General features: G+C 36.6%; 2 protein-coding genes and 1 non-coding gene across 9 annotated transcripts; 1 reads left to right on the forward strand and 2 right to left on the reverse strand.

The window, feature by feature from the left end:
• The first annotated feature begins 3,677 nt into the window (after window positions 1–3,677).
• Window positions 3,678–3,748, forward strand: TRNAG-GCC (transfer RNA glycine (anticodon GCC)). Its single transcript has one exon. It is a non-coding gene; the product is annotated as a tRNA-Gly (tRNA).
• A 4,158-nt stretch (window positions 3,749–7,906) lies between these two features.
• LOC125196404 (EH domain-containing protein 1-like) lies at window positions 7,907–10,997 on the reverse strand. Of its 6 annotated transcripts, XM_048094900.2 has the most exons (16): window positions 10,679–10,992; window positions 10,526–10,605; window positions 10,394–10,462; window positions 10,230–10,290; window positions 10,112–10,167; window positions 9,987–10,035; window positions 9,860–9,912; window positions 9,676–9,789; window positions 9,492–9,594; window positions 9,358–9,407; window positions 9,168–9,296; window positions 8,842–9,093; window positions 8,689–8,768; window positions 8,478–8,604; window positions 8,269–8,412; window positions 7,907–8,203 (listed from the first exon to the last, which is right to left on the reverse strand). In XM_048094900.2, exons 1-16 carry the CDS (start codon window positions 10,761–10,763, stop codon window positions 8,018–8,020), a joined length of 1,638 nt encoding a protein of 545 aa, XP_047950857.2. In that variant the 5' UTR covers window positions 10,764–10,992; the 3' UTR covers window positions 7,907–8,017. The 6 variants fall into 6 exon arrangements, with proteins under 6 accessions (XP_047950857.2, XP_047950855.2, XP_047950856.2 ...); XM_048094898.2 differs by having other exon boundaries at window positions 9,358–9,594; window positions 10,679–10,996; XM_048094899.2 differs by lacking the exon at window positions 10,230–10,290 and having other exon boundaries at window positions 9,358–9,594; window positions 9,860–9,898; window positions 10,679–10,997.
• Window positions 10,998–12,315: 1,318 nt separating this feature from the next.
• Window positions 12,316–14,330, reverse strand: LOC125193042 (uncharacterized). Of its 2 annotated transcripts, none has more exons than XM_048090747.2 (4): window positions 13,911–14,330; window positions 13,351–13,800; window positions 12,977–13,268; window positions 12,316–12,892 (listed from the first exon to the last, which is right to left on the reverse strand). In XM_048090747.2, exons 1-4 carry the CDS (start codon window positions 14,328–14,330, stop codon window positions 12,756–12,758), a joined length of 1,299 nt encoding a protein of 432 aa, XP_047946704.1. In that variant the 3' UTR covers window positions 12,316–12,755. The 2 variants fall into 2 exon arrangements, with proteins under 2 accessions (XP_047946704.1, XP_047946703.1); XM_048090746.2 differs by having other exon boundaries at window positions 13,351–13,827.
• Window positions 14,331–15,104: the final 774 nt, after the last annotated feature.

Here is a 15,104-nt window from a genome sequence, read left to right on the forward strand (position 1 = left end):
CGCAAACAAATTCAAATTTCATAGTATTTCTGTTTAATTTTTAAAGTTGCAAAACAAAATGAAATTTAACCAAATTTCATGATTTCTTCAAGCAATTTTCCGTTTACCAAATCCAATTTTTCAAGAAATTTTGTTTGTAACCGCTTAGCATATGCGTGCAATATAATGATGACTTAGCTCGTCGACGGTTTAGGTGAATATTTTTTAAACTTGCATTTTAAAAGCATCGTTTTTGTGTTGTTTTGCTAAAAAAATTGCCTCGCTTTTTGAAATTGCACATAGATTCCTAACATACAGTCATTTATTTTAACTTTCTAGTTTTCTAGCGATAATAGCGTCGATCCTTGTCATCGTTAGCAATTGTTGCACTATCGAACTCATGCGACTTACATGCGCGTCTTCATCACTCCTCTAAAAATCTCTGAATCTCTTTCATTTCGGTCTAGTCTATTCCCCCAAAAAATTCAAGTTTTATACCCTTCGATTTTAAAGCAAAATTCAACGTCATAATTCATGTTTGTTGACGCGATTCAACTCGAACCCACACGTGTGCTCTCTAACTTCTTCCTCAAGGTCCATTTCATCCTCCTTTCTCTCACTCTTGGGCCCCTAGCTAGACGAGCAACGTCAATAAAGCATCATCAATTAGAATTTAAATATTTCTGCAACTTATTAACCTTGGCATAATTGATTTTATCGTATAAATATTCAATAGTTTATGGAGTAATAATGAAAATTATACCATCAAAACATCAAACAAACGGTAATCACGCATCTTCAAAGTTATTAGAATAATAATGTTGGAATCGTGGTCCGGTCAATGCAATTTGACGGGTCGTTCAAGTGACAAAATATATAATTTGATAAAATTAAATAATTTATAATCGATCTACGCTCCGAGTAGATGATTGTGGTATATTCACTTTCTCTAAACCGATTCCCGGTGAATGAGAAATAATATATCAAAGAATATCACGATATATGGAGATATATAATTAATTAATTAAATAATTAATTAATTCTGGACATGTAGATAAAACAATGTGGCAATTGAGCATACAGAGAAAGCTTCGTAGAATGCATGCACATTGATCGGGTTGTCCAGATACATTTCTGGAATGAACAACTACGTGAGAGGTGTCTAGATACATCCATCTAGGTTCATGCTCCATAATTGACGTTTGTAACCGCCGACCGTTACAAATTAGCCTTAATGGCATGTTTGACTCCACATCCTCCCATGGCCTATAAATATGGTGCATACTCTTGCATTCTACACACCATTCACAAGCATTCTAGAAAGCATAAGCTATCTCCCTCTCTTGCATTGTTCTTCTGTCGAAGCTTTGCTCTCTCCTCCATCCAGTTCGCCGGAGCTCTGTTAATTGCGGTGCTGCTTCATGAGAGACGTAAGCCGTTTTATCTTTAGGGACGACACGCCAATCCGAGAGCACAACCGAAGCGTATCTCGTCTTGCGGAAAGAGGCCTCCTCGACTCGGCTATTTCCTTTTCTACGGTTTATAGTTTCGATTTTTCATTTGTAATTTTGTTTTAGTTATCATTTTTATATTCCTTCTTTTGGGTTGTATTACGCCCGGCTAGTCTTATCGTGTAATCACAGAATCCCCAACAAATAAGAATTAAGCAAAGGTGTAAATCCTATTAATAAGCATACAACATCCTATGATCACTTGCTGTTTCTCCTTCACATTTTTCGGTCATATCTCTCTATTTTTCTTTAAATATTACTATATATTAGTAATATATCAGAGAATCTGAGGTCAAGCTGAAAGAGTAGACACAAAGGTGTAAATCCTATTAATAAGCACACTTTAGTCCCCTGCTGTATATACTTCTAGATCTATATGGTTTGAATTTTAATAACCTAAAATGATGATATCTACAATATTTTGGACAAGTTCTTTGATTATGGAGTGTTCTTCACCGTACATTCTCAAAGATTATTCTACGGTTATCATCTATCTATCTATATATATTAAATGAGAATTTTGGATATATTTATGGAATTACCATTTAGGGTTTAGGGTTTAGGGTTTCTCATTTAAGCTTAAATATAATATTTAGATACTATAATCTAGACACTATAATAAACACTATAATATAGACGTTGCCTTCCTATGCTTTGAATCATTTTACACCTTCCATTAAATATTATTAATACTGGAAAATAAAGACTCTAAATCAAGATAAACTACTCCCTCCGCCCGTGAAAGTTGTTCAGTTTTGCCGTTTCGGGCCGTCCGCGAAATGTTGTCCGCTTTGCTTTTTTTTTTTTCTTCCCATTTTTGGTAAATTGACCCCCACTTTTCTTCATATTTCTTAAAACTCGTGTCAGGTCAAACATGGACAAGAATTTATATAAAACTGATATAAGCTTAAAATTAGAATCTAGACAAAGCATACCACATTTTATACCTTCCACTGAACTAAGCATACGCTATTGCCAAAATAAGCATAGTAAGGAGGTCAAATATTCAAAATAATAAAAAGTCAGGAAAATGGAATGTGTATAAGGTACAACCCTTCCATTCTTAAAACAAAAATAATACAAATCACAAAAGATTAGTCAAAAACATTCCACGGCTGATTGCACATTAATTACCACATAAATAACTTCTATCATTATTGTGTGTATTAAACGCACACGTCTTACCACAAAAATTACTTTCATACTACTTTCATACTAAAATACCACTACATATATCCTTATAAGCTTTTCACTTCATATTTAAACCAAAAGCTTGCTTGTCTATGTATTGCTGTTTGTTTGCCTAGATTGTCATTTTATATGATGTCAATATAGTATTTTGATTTCGTATCTCATATTGTTTGGAACCATATGCCGAATTGTTTGTCTATGTATCACATATTGCTTGCATATGTATTGCAGATTGTATGTTATTTGTTGTCACTTTAAAACTGGTATCACCCTAACGCACCCCACCTACTATATGTATATATAATGGTGACCAAAATTGAACTACATTTTATTGCATAATCAATACTACTCCCTCCGTCCCACAAAAGATGTCACACTTGTGGGCGGTACGAGATTTTAGGAGGTTTTGCTTTGTGTGTTAAATGGAGAGAGAAAATATAATTTTTATATTAATGTAAGAGATAATTTTTTTCAAAAAGGAAAATTTGACATTTTTTGTGGGACAAACTAAAAAGGAAAGTGTGTCATTTTTTATGCGAGGAAGGGAGTACCAAATGTATCAATCATAGGATTGCAATGTCTGAAGGTTAGGAATGACGCTGATGCTATATGACAACTAAATTTACTAAATGGAGTATAAAGTTTAAGATTATTTTTCTGAATAATATTAACACAACAATCAGTTATGTTAATACCATAATTTTCGCAAGTTTTGATCAAATTCACGTATTGTAATATATACAGAGACTCCCAAAAAGTTTGCAACATGTAGTAACCTAACTTCCTTCAATTGTGCACATAAGAACTTAATTATTTGTTTAATGTTTATACATATTACAATACAAATAGAGTAATATAAATTGGTTCCAGAAACGTTTGCTTATAAATAAAAACTGTCCCCATCCTTCCTTCAAACGTAACTCCAAAGTGAAAAATCACAACTTGATACCTATTCAAGTCAATTGAGTAGTAATTGTTAAGTGTAATCAACAGGAGGCACCAGTGGTCTAGTGGTAGAATAGTACCCTGCCACGGTACAGACCCGGGTTCGATTCCCGGCTGGTGCACATTGTTGTGACGATTCATGCGCTCCATTTGGATTATGGGTTAATTCGATTCTCCGATTTATTGACGAGATTTAATGCGCATCTGAGCAAACTTTTTTTTTATTTTTCCCCTTAATTTTTTATTATTCTCTATTAAAGTTTACTGTAATCAAATAATACAGTATATATTAATAATTAATCACATTTAACATTTATAAAACAATATTTATTCCCCTGGATTTCAATTATTTTTTGTTAGTTTTTCTACATCCAATTATTAATAATTACTAGTATCACTCTCGTGCTATGCTCACACGGTCCATTCTATTTATATAAAATTGTGAAATATTTAACTGAAATACGAAAAATATTACTCCCTTCCCCTATTAATCGGCAACGGCCGACTTAACACAAGTTTTATGAAATATAGTGAAAAATAGGTGAAAAAATTTAATTAAATGTGGATCATATTTAGTGATTCAGGGGGAGTGATCAATTGCTAACTCATCATTTAATTGCTAACTACAACTAATTTAAGGCCATAGGATTTTAGAAAACGTGTGGTCTACAATTTGACACGTGTAATTTTCGTTTTTATTAATAAAATAAAAAAAGATTAAAAAAACGCCAAATTAGGGTTTTAAATGAAAATGTCAATATAGTGTTTCGGAAATATCAACACAATGCTTTGAGAATGTCAACACGATGCTTTAGGAATGTTAACCCATTGCTTATATTGACATTCTACATGTATTATATTGACATATTTTATATAGTATGTTGACATTTCTTCTTTGCGAAAAAATTAAAAAAATTTCGAATTTTTTTTCAAATTTTGACGTCGGAACATATGCATATATAATATCGTTGGAATCCTTATAAAATTATCTTTAATTTGATATATGTTATATAAATTTAAAGTTTTGGGATTTCTTTTAAAAGTTAGTTATAACTAAACATGTAGTTAATTGACATTAATACCCCTATTGATATTTTATGGAATTAATCTTATGGCTTTATTGACTTTTTTTTTTATCGTATTGATATTTCTTGGTTGATGATTTAGGCCCTTAATTTGAATATCTAATGACTATTATTTAGTTGTAGTTACCAACTAGGTATTGAGTTAGCAATATAAGAGCATCCGCAATGGTGCTTAGGCCAGCAATAGGCAAGCCATTCTCTCCCCTGCCACGTCAGCAACACTAAAAAATCTACCTGTCACATCAGATTTAGGTCAGCCATAGGCCAGCCGCAATAAAAATAATTCAAAATATACTACATTTACGGAATTAAAATTACGATTAAAATACGGAATTAAATTTACGAGACATATACGGGAAAATTCATTAATTTTATTTAAATAAAAAAAAGTACATTAACTAAAAATCATAAAAATAACATAATAAAAAAAAATTCGGGCTTCCACACACGAGCCACCTTGAATCTGTTGCTCTTGTACAAAAATTTAGAGATAGAGAAAATTGCGTTTATATAGTTTTTCAAAAATTAAAAAAAAAGAATTAAATTTTTTTTAAAAAAAAAAAGAATTAAAAAAAATTAAAAAAAAAGAATTAAAAAAAAAAATTCGGCGCTGGCCGATCGGGCCGCCACAATGGCGGCCAGCGCCGAGCGATCGGCCAGCCCACGCCGATCGGCTCGCCGATTTCGCGCTGGCCGACTCCAATGGTTCGGCTAGCCGATCGGCCAGCGCGACGAATCGGCTAGCCGGTCGCTAGCCGACCATTGCGGATGCTCTAACACTCCCCTAGTGATTCATATATCAATTATAAATTAAATTAATAATAAATCTCCCGTAATTATTTGGACATTTCAAATAATTTTAGTTGATGAAATTTAAAGATTCATAAATAAAATATAGTAACGCCAACTTATATAAAAATTATGATAACTTTCACATCTGTATAACTGCCGTCAATTAAGTTGAATAGATATATTTAAATAAAATTTTAATTAAAGTATAATGTTTAATATAAATTTTTGTAAATATTCCCAAAACTCCACTTTAATTGCATAGATTCCCCCCCCTGATTTTCGATTATTCTTTGTAAATGTTTTACTCTATCCAAATATTATTAATTAAATATAATGAAAAGTGAGTTGAAAAAGTTGATGGAATGTGAGTGCTACTTTTAAAGTATTAGTTTTATAATAAAATGTGAGTAGAAATGAGTTAGTGAAATATGTATTAGTTTTATAATAAAATGTGAGTAGAAATGAGTTAGTGAAATATGAGGTCCACTGCCAAAAATAGTAAAAGTGAAGTGTGTCAAATTTTTAGGAACGGACCGCAATAATAAACTGTGTCAAAATTTGGGGGATGGAAGTAGTATTTTTGACTTTAGCCGAATATTAATACTACCAGTACACATAAATAAAAGAATACTAAGTACTACTACCAATGAAGAATACTAAACCCTAAGATATCTCAGTTGTGCATTCTCTCCTCTCTTGAAAGTTGAAACCCTAGCGGCGCTCTCTCCTTTTGAAAGTTGAAACCCCAGCGGCGCTCCCCTCTCTTGAAAGTTGAAACCCTAGCGGTGGATGCTATATTTTTATTAGTTTTACTGTATCCAAATATTAATAATTAAATTGTTATAACGTCTATAAAAGAAAAGTTATTGAAAGCTTCTCAGTGTGCGCTCTCCTCCTCCTATCGGGGGGCGGCGGGTAGCTCACACCGTCGCCCCCCAAGCCACAGCCGCCATCGGAAAGCAGCGCACCACTCCCCCTCAAGGGCGGAGTTCTGGGCGGAGTTCTATCTTCTCTCCAACTGTCGGTAATCCCTTTCCATCTCCTCCCAATGTCACCGGTGTGCTTCTGCGAGATCCGGCTGACGAGTTGGAGTATTTCCGCCCCTCATATCCCGGGGTTCTCGTCAGCCACTCGCCGCGCTACTCAGTCTCATCACACCATAAGTGGGGCCGACGCTGCCTCGCCGACCACCGGAGGATTTCGGATCCAGGGCCTACCCACGCTGATTGGGAGATGTCTAATCTCTCCCCGTGCTTAAACTGCAAGTCCTCTCGGACTTATCTTCTCCAAAGCCCAACGGCAGTCACGCAGTGGGTGGTGTGTACAACGACAAGCTGGAAGTCAACCAAGGGGGGACGTGTTGGACCGGACGGTAAGTCGTTTTTACACAACAACCACCGGAGCGGCGCTGCACCTGCCGCCCTATGGAGATGGTTCAGCTATGATGTTTGGGAGATGTCTCTTATTCTTTATCCTCTCCCCGTGTTTAAACTGCAACTTCTCCAGAGGACACCGACAACTATGCATTGGCAAGTAATGGGCAGTGTGTTGAGCGACAAGCTGGAAGTCAACCGCACTGAGGGCCGGGGAGTTGGACCAGACGGCACACTTAACCATCGGACCAACGCTGCCCTGCTGCCGCCTCATGGAGATGTTACCACCTATGATATTTGGGAGATGTTGTTAAGCTCCGGCTCTTAACCGAACATAGCTTCTTTTTGTCCAATTCGTGGCTCCTGTTGTTAACCTCTCTCGTTCCGTTGTAGTTCATTATGTCCCATTACTAATATTAATATTTTCATTTTTAGTTTTATTGTTGGAGTATTATATAACGAACCTTACAAATGATACTTTAAAAATTAAATAAAACATTAATCAGAGTATCTTCAACCATTTACACTAAATATTTATTTATTTTAGTCTAAATTTTTAAAAATATTCTCTAAATTAACTTTTTTTACTCAAAAAATTCGAAAAAGTTTTTGTTTTTGTTTTAGGGTAAACCTAAAAATAGATAATTGGATTAGTTTCGAGTAAGTCTACTCTATTTTACTAAATTTTAATGTACTATTGAAGATGCACTTATTAGCCTATATATGGAGTATAATTATTATTCCCTATCTTACTTTCTGCTCATACTTTTCAGGAATGTAGAGAACCAAATGTTTATATTTTTCAGGGTCGGAGGAGTTCTATTGATCTTGTGAAAAGAAACTGTACTAGCCCTGCATACCATTGGAACTCTTGCTGTTGGCATATACTGTAATTAAATTTATCTTAAATCATAGTAATAAGAAATTATGAAGATCAACACTACTCAATACGGATTGCCATTTTCCACTAAAATTATACTAATGGGACATGTGAATCGCATAAACTTTGCTAAACTATTACTCCACAATCTGTTTTGTGGCAAGCCATGTATTCCAATTGATATTTTGATCTATTTTGAAACAATGTATGCCATTACATGTCAATTTATACACATAACACACTGTGAAACATTTGGAAAGTCTAATCGTAAGGATTTCGGAAATCCTTAAGAAGCTGTGGGATATCATAAGCAAGCATTTCATCAACACACTGAATCATTTTTGGTTTTAACTTCTCAAACTTGTCTATGCTGTATCCGCTCAATCTCTCTCTAAATTGATCCACATTCGGGAAATCCCCCAGCGGTAGATGTTGCTCTCTCTGAACCTGAATGGTAATTTGAGGATATAGAATCATTTAACGTTTGAGACGAGAAAAAGAGAAGAGGGAACCTTTGCAAATTCATTGGCCAGATTATCGATGAGCCTTTGCTGAGTCTTAGCTTTGCCTATCATTGCAGGCATCTCATTCCTGAGATGACTAATGATCAAGGCATGTATCTTAGCAGCACGAGCACGTTTCACAAACTCATTTATCTGTGACATGAAACCATCGTTAATATTGTTACGATGATATAATGGGAAAACTAAGAGATACTTACTCGACGATCACAAGCCTTCTTAGGTATGTCTTTCAAGTCATTGAGAAGGTTGTCTTGTTCTTTCTGGAAGAGCTCTTCCCCGAGGGGACCGGCTGCAGCATTGTTTATAGGCTTGTCGTTGAAGGAGCTTGCAACAAATAGTGTAGTAAGTAATTAGTTGCCCAATATAAGAAATTTGATTGGAGAAGTAGTGTTGTAAGTAATTAGTTACCCAATATAAACACGCATAACTTCAGGAGTATTCAAGACTTTGCCTAGAGACCACATTAAGGCACCATATACCCGCATAAGCTGCGAAGAGAGGATATGATCAGTTAGGGTGCATCTGAGTACATATACTGTATAGATATAAAGAGATGCATACTTGTTGTGTATCAATTTGGTCGGCCTTGTTGAGGACGACGCGTATCTTATCATCATGACCACGGAGAGATTCAATGACGCGCTTGAATTCGTCGCTGATGTCAAGCTTGTGAGGGTCGAACAGGAGTAGGATGAGATCACACTTGATGGCGAACCAGGAAATGGCACCCGTGAAGTCGTAGCTTCTCTGCGTGCGTTGCTTCTCCCCAGAGAGGACTCCCGGGGTGTCCACAAAGGTGATGTGCTCCAGCAACTTAATTATTCATCAATGGTCAAGAATCAACTCATCATCTCATAATCAAGATGGAAGAGTATAGTGTAACTCACAGGATTGGGGAGCTGTGAGCACTCAAATTTGGATAAAAAAGCTGTTCCGAAGGATTGAAGGCCGCTGAAAGGCATGTCTGCTTGAACAGCAATGGTGTTGCCTGGAATGCTTCTGTCATCAGCTCCGTTCTGTTTTTCCATTACATTAAATCACCATTCCCACAAACTAACATGAAATGCACGTTCGTACCATAACCACTACGAATCTGTCTGTCGTGGGCTCTGGACCGATATGAGCTCCTGTAACCAGACTCAAAAGTTGAGTAGCTAGAAACAAACAAACCAATGGATGATGAAATGAAATGAATCTAGGAAATGAATTACCAGGATAAGTACATCCCATGAGATGCTTGATGAATGTGGTCTTGCCTGTGGAGTATTGGCCAAGTAGCATCACCATTGGCTTCGCCTCAAAATCGCTACTTGTCTTCCAACAATCATATCAACATCATCATTCATCGTTTGCAGCTTCTTTGCTAAAATACTAGGAGTATGGTTTACTACTTACCAGTAGAGGACAAACAAATTCATTGAACTTGTAGGTCACTTCCAGGGGCTTTAGCTTCTTGATGTACAGATTCTTCAGTCCATCCACAATTGAAGTCACCGGCTTCGACGACATCTAACAATGATCAATATTAATTTAATAAACTTGAATTTCAAGCCAACACTAAATGTAAGTGAAAAATTACCTTTCCGGTTTTAGAAAACCAACTTCCAGAAGATGAATGCTGCAGTTGATTGCCTAAAATCATCAAATCAAAAGCCAATGCTTAATTAGCTAAGAAAAAATTCCTCAGCACCATGGCATCATCTTACCACTGATCCGCTCAGGCGAAGGGTAGCGCGCGCTTTGACTCCGTTTCGTCTGCAGTTTACCATATTTCATCTATCAAAAAAAGAAACACAAGTACAAGAGAGATGAGAGGGGAAATCAAACTCACGACAAGAAGGGTTTGAAGACCTTCCATGGTGGGTGGTTGCAGGTTCTCATAATCAACTGCAACAGAGCAGATTATGAGATAATCAATTCAAGCAAATGAAACTCACTAACTAACTAACCTTGAGTATCATTCACAATATCATTGGTTATATTATGGCCAGCTTGTGCCAAAGACATGAGCTACACTCACCCAAAAGCTGAACGAATCAATCACCACAAATAGAATTTACAAGCAAAGGGTATATATATATATAAGTAATTACGAGGAGAAACAAGACCTGACCTGCATTGCTACAACGAATTCATCATATCCAAGATAACCTTGCCTCTTCGAATCAGCAATTGACCAAACCTATTATCATAATCAAAAATACATTTATTATATATTACAACTCAAAACTAAATAATTCGGAACCTGCTTGAGATCTTGACGACTCAAATTAGACATGGAGAGGAATTTCTGAGCATCGGTTCCCGTGATACGCCCATCACCATCTGCTCAACATATAAAAATTTGAATTAAAAAATTGCATGAAGAAATTGCTGAATATTGAAATTTGGTAGGTACCAGAATCAGCGCAAGAGAACCAAATTTGATACAACTTCTGATGCTCCTTGGAGCACCGCCCAATCGAAGATGAACCAATCTCCATTTTCTCAAAATTATTTCATTCAAATTTTGTTTTTCTTCATTTAATAGAGAGTCTTTACCACTTTCTTTGTTTCGAGAATGTCTCCACCAATTTCAAATATCGTGTATGGTAAAGGTAGTTAAAATCAACTGAAATTTGTCCGTACCCATTTTTCAATTGGGCTAAAATTTAATTAAATATTTGAGGCTTGTATAAATAATAATTTGGAAGTGATGCATGTGTAGTCGGTTAGGGCTCCCGCGTATGCTGTTTCACCACTACTAATATTTCGGACTGATATACTATTGTTACATATTATAAGACCAAGTCTCCGTGAATCAAATCTTTGCAGAAATAAAAAAAGAAAAATAGTCTCCTAGAGAAAAGAAAAAAGTTAAACAATTATTGGCAGAAATTAGGTAAAAAGAAAAATAGTCTCCTAGAGAAAAGAAAAAAGTTAAACAATTATTGGCAGAAATTAGGTAAAAAGAAAAATAGTCTCCTAGAGAAAAGAAAAAAGTTAAACAATTATTGGCAGAAATTAGGTAAAAGTAATAATGAAGATAGTGAAAACGTGATTGGGTATATTAATTATTGTAGTAGGGTATATTAATTATTGTAGTAGTATTTAGTTTGTTCACTAAATAAAATATGATATTTTTTATGGAATAAACTAAAAAAAATATGATATCTATACTGTGACAGATAGACTATTAATTTTAGTGTGTTTATAGTTGAAAATTGAAAAAAAAAAAATGAATTACCCCTTCCTAGATTCTGTCCAAATAACCAGCCATGCAGGGCACACCGAACCACTCCCCATTCAAGGTTAGGCACTACCCCCAAGGCCCAAACTGCTACCACCTCCCCCTCTCTGCGGTCGCCCAGTGGTCTGGAAAAATGTATACTCCTCCATACCAGATAATTTGGGACACTTTGACTGGGCACGGGTTTTAAGAAATCTAATAAAAAGTAAGTTGAAAAAGTTGGTGAGATGCGATCCTACTTTCAAAATATTAGTTTTATAATAAAATGCGAGTAGGAATGGGTTAGTGGAATATGAGGTCCACTACAAAAAATGGTAAAAGTGAAATGGATCAAATTATGTGAGACGGCCCGAAATGAAATAATGGGTCGAATTATCTGGGACGGAGAAAATAGTACAAAAGATATATTGAAACCACAATTAATTTTATTAAATCCAAATATAATTATAGACTTGTCACCATTTCTCTGTTGGTAATACTTTTGTAACGGTTTTTGGAAAGATGGGGTCCACAATTTATATTATTTATTTCTCTTTTATGTTTAATCTATTTTCAGTTAATTTTGCATATTCACTCCTAAAGATGGTTTTAAAGTTTTTTGTTTTTTTCGCTGCCAACCTGTCACCAAGCAAAGTAAATAATTTTCACAATTAACACAAAATTACAAGTCCAAAAAATAATAATATAATATTAACTAAAACAAAAAATTATAGTAGGAGTACTAAATTGAAGAGTAACATAGAAGAAAACATGATAATATAACAGCAGTACATAAAAAATAGACGCACAAAACGGGACAGAACATAGAATCGGAATTCAGAATTGATTTTTCAATAAATATTTAGGAAGATTATATGTACTCTCCCGTGTCTAACATAAAATAATACCGTTGTATTCTATAAATTCCATTGAGTTTCTTCTGTCCCTACACCCAATCTTTCATGAAGCAAAATAATCAGGTAAAGGCAGAGGGAATGAGTAAGACGGACCCAGGGTGGGCAAAAGCCCCCTTTATCATACCCATCTTATTGTATGTTTCTATACTTATGAATGAAAAAAATAAAATTCTGTACATATGTATGGAATTTAATGAATAGTCTCCCAAGGTAACTTTGTGCCTTTGCTCTGCATGAAAGGCGTACCATCCACTCTAGCCCGATTTGCTGTGCTCTGATCTCCTCTTCACTAGACAGTCGAGCAACTATCCGTGGTGTTGGACAGGTCACAAGCCCGATGCATCTTCGACTCAAGAAATTCCTACGGTCTTCCCGAGCAGCCATAACACCAGAGACAATTCTATACCGAATATTGTATGTAGTGAAGTTCTATCCAGCATGAAGCCATATATTGTGATCCCAGCTCTATTGTTCTCAAAGTATGTCACTGCAACCAATAAATCTCAAAAATTAAGTTCCCAAAAAATTAAATAGGCAAGTTTTGGTCCAAAAAGGAAAGCCTATATCTTACCCAGCGCCTGCCTTTTCTGAAACGAGATAGTGCTGTAAGCGTAAGAAGGGTCGAAATTGCAGTTGTCAAGCTCGTCTTCTTCATCTCCGCCATCATCTTCTGCATCAGATGCTGTATCTACAAACTGCTCATCACCTCTTATAGCCACTGGAGTCTCTGCATCAAAGGAGTCCACTGTGGCGCAGACGTGCCACTTTGCTGCCAGGCACGTCACGGCTTGTGCCTTGTGCGTGATCCTGGTCGCGCTACGCAGCAAGATCAAGAGTCCAGCGAGAAGACTAACACAGCAAACCTGCACAAAAGAAAAAAGAAAAAATTCCCAAATTTTATAGTGATCAATTAAGTTAAGATGATTTCATAATTGAATCACCTACCGCGAGCTCTCCTGTGTGGTATATATTGACATCCGCGTTGGGGCGTGTGGTCATGAGCAGAGACGAAAACTGGCTAGCCGTGATGAAGATCAAAGACCACAAAATGAATGATCTATATCTGTGGCTTATGATGCGCAAGTGTCTCCTGATTCTGAGGTGCTCTTTGAGGACGGATTCGACATCAGAATTGATTTGGAAGAGCTGTGCAAAGTCCTGGAGGCGGAGGATTTGGAGGCAGCAGATGAGGCGAAACAGAAGACAGACGAGGAAGAACACCACGGTTCTATAGAACCACGAGCACAGCTCCAATGTACAGGCGACTGTGTTGCTCACGATGGCATTGCCTAGGAAGGAGACGCGCGTCCCCCCTGATCCGTACCACCATATCTTGTACGCGCTCTCAGCAGCAAAGCAGGGCAACACGAAGATGAACAACAGCTTCAACGATCTCTGAATGCAATGCCAAAATTCCAAAGACTGAATGGTGAAATTAAACTGTGCATTCTACAATTTCTAATCAACGGGTAAATTCAACTAATAAATGGAAGCATACTGCATACATTAAATTGATTGGTGTAGCCCTTTCTGACGGTCTCGCTCTCATCGCAGAGCTTATCGAAGAACAAAAACCTCCGGAGTCCGTACTTACTGACAAAATGGGAGATGCAGAGGAAGGAGATGGCGGCGACGCCGGTGAGGGAGAGCTGCGCCACGGCGTCGTAGGGCCTGCTGTGGCGGGTGTCGCAGTCGGAGCAGGCGAGCACCAAGTGAGAGAGCGCGGGGATGGCGATGGACATGGCGACGAAGACGAACCACGAGAGGCAGGCGGTCCATGCGTTGGATTGATCGACGCACAGCCATTTGAGGCAGCGCCGGAACGCCTGCAGCTCGTCGTGGATGTCCGACGACATCCGAATCAGCGCCCGCCTCTTCTCGCTAGGGCTCATCAACGGCGCCACCGTTCCTGATTCGTCCCCCATCCGGATATGTTTTGTTTCAATTTGGATCTCAGCTATATATTCTGGTATGAGATTGGCAGAAATTTGGAAATGCAGTTTATATATAGGATTTGGAGTTGAGAGCTTCAGGAATTGGATTCCTTACGTAAACCAGATGAAATAAGAGATGAATTTTTAATTTCTTTTTCAGGAAATATGTGGAGGGAAGAATCAACGATTTTCAAATAATAACTAATGTTGGGGTGTCGAACCATAAATCTAGTATTGTGCACACGTAATTAATGTAATAATTAAGATCTCATTAATGTTTTATTGATGAAATTGTGATACTTGAAAATGTGGAATTATGTAACTAAAGATTCTTGGAATCTTGTATCGTCCCACTTATTGATCAAGTGTCGACTTAGAGTTAATTATAGTACAAACGACATGTGGTTTTATCATCCAATACATAGATAGATTGTTGAAGTGGAATAAATAGAATCATTATTGAAAACTCAATCAGTGATTACAATGAGTAGTAATGAGAAATGAAAGTTGTGTATGACGCAGGGCTTGTTTCTTTCATTAGCTACACAAAATCTCAACGGTATATCACGCAGGAGATGCGCATTTGCCACGTAATTTCTGGAACCACTAAAGTATGTAGGGAAACAGCTCTAACACGGAATAAATCGAAAAGTTTGATATGTCCATCCATTTACTGCCAACTGAAAGTAGAACAATTAATTACAACTACAACTACCAAAGCTATGAAATCTGGATCATACATTTGCCCATACTTTTATATTTGTG

The sequence above is a fragment of the Salvia hispanica genome, chromosome 4, assembly GCF_029641045.1.
Source record: "Salvia hispanica isolate PSC_SH4W2 chromosome 4, Shi_PSC_v1, whole genome shotgun sequence".
In the NCBI taxonomy this organism is placed as follows: Eukaryota; Viridiplantae; Streptophyta; class Magnoliopsida; order Lamiales; family Lamiaceae; genus Salvia; species Salvia hispanica.

Excerpts from the sequence above, each read along its gene's own strand:
- LOC125196404 (XM_048094898.2), bottom strand. The coding sequence starts at position 10,763 with ATGGAGATTGGTTCATCTTCGATTGGGCGGTGCTCCAAGGAGCATCAG. Across the intron at positions 9,790-9,859 it reads GGTTTTCTAAAACCGGAAAG|ATGTCGTCGAAGCCGGTGAC; the intron begins GTAATTTTTCAC and ends GATCATTGTTAG. Across the intron at positions 9,094-9,167 it reads GCTCACAGCTCCCCAATCCT|TTGCTGGAGCACATCACCTT; the intron begins GTGAGTTACACT and ends TGAATAATTAAG.
- LOC125193042 (XM_048090746.2), bottom strand. The coding sequence starts at position 14,330 with ATGGGGGACGAATCAGGAACGGTGGCGCCGTTGATGAGCCCTAGCGAG. Across the intron at positions 13,269-13,350 it reads ACCACACAGGAGAGCTCGCG|GTTTGCTGTGTTAGTCTTCT; the intron begins GTAGGTGATTCA and ends TCTTTTGTGCAG. Across the intron at positions 12,893-12,976 it reads TCAGAAAAGGCAGGCGCTGG|TGACATACTTTGAGAACAAT; the intron begins GTAAGATATAGG and ends TATTGGTTGCAG.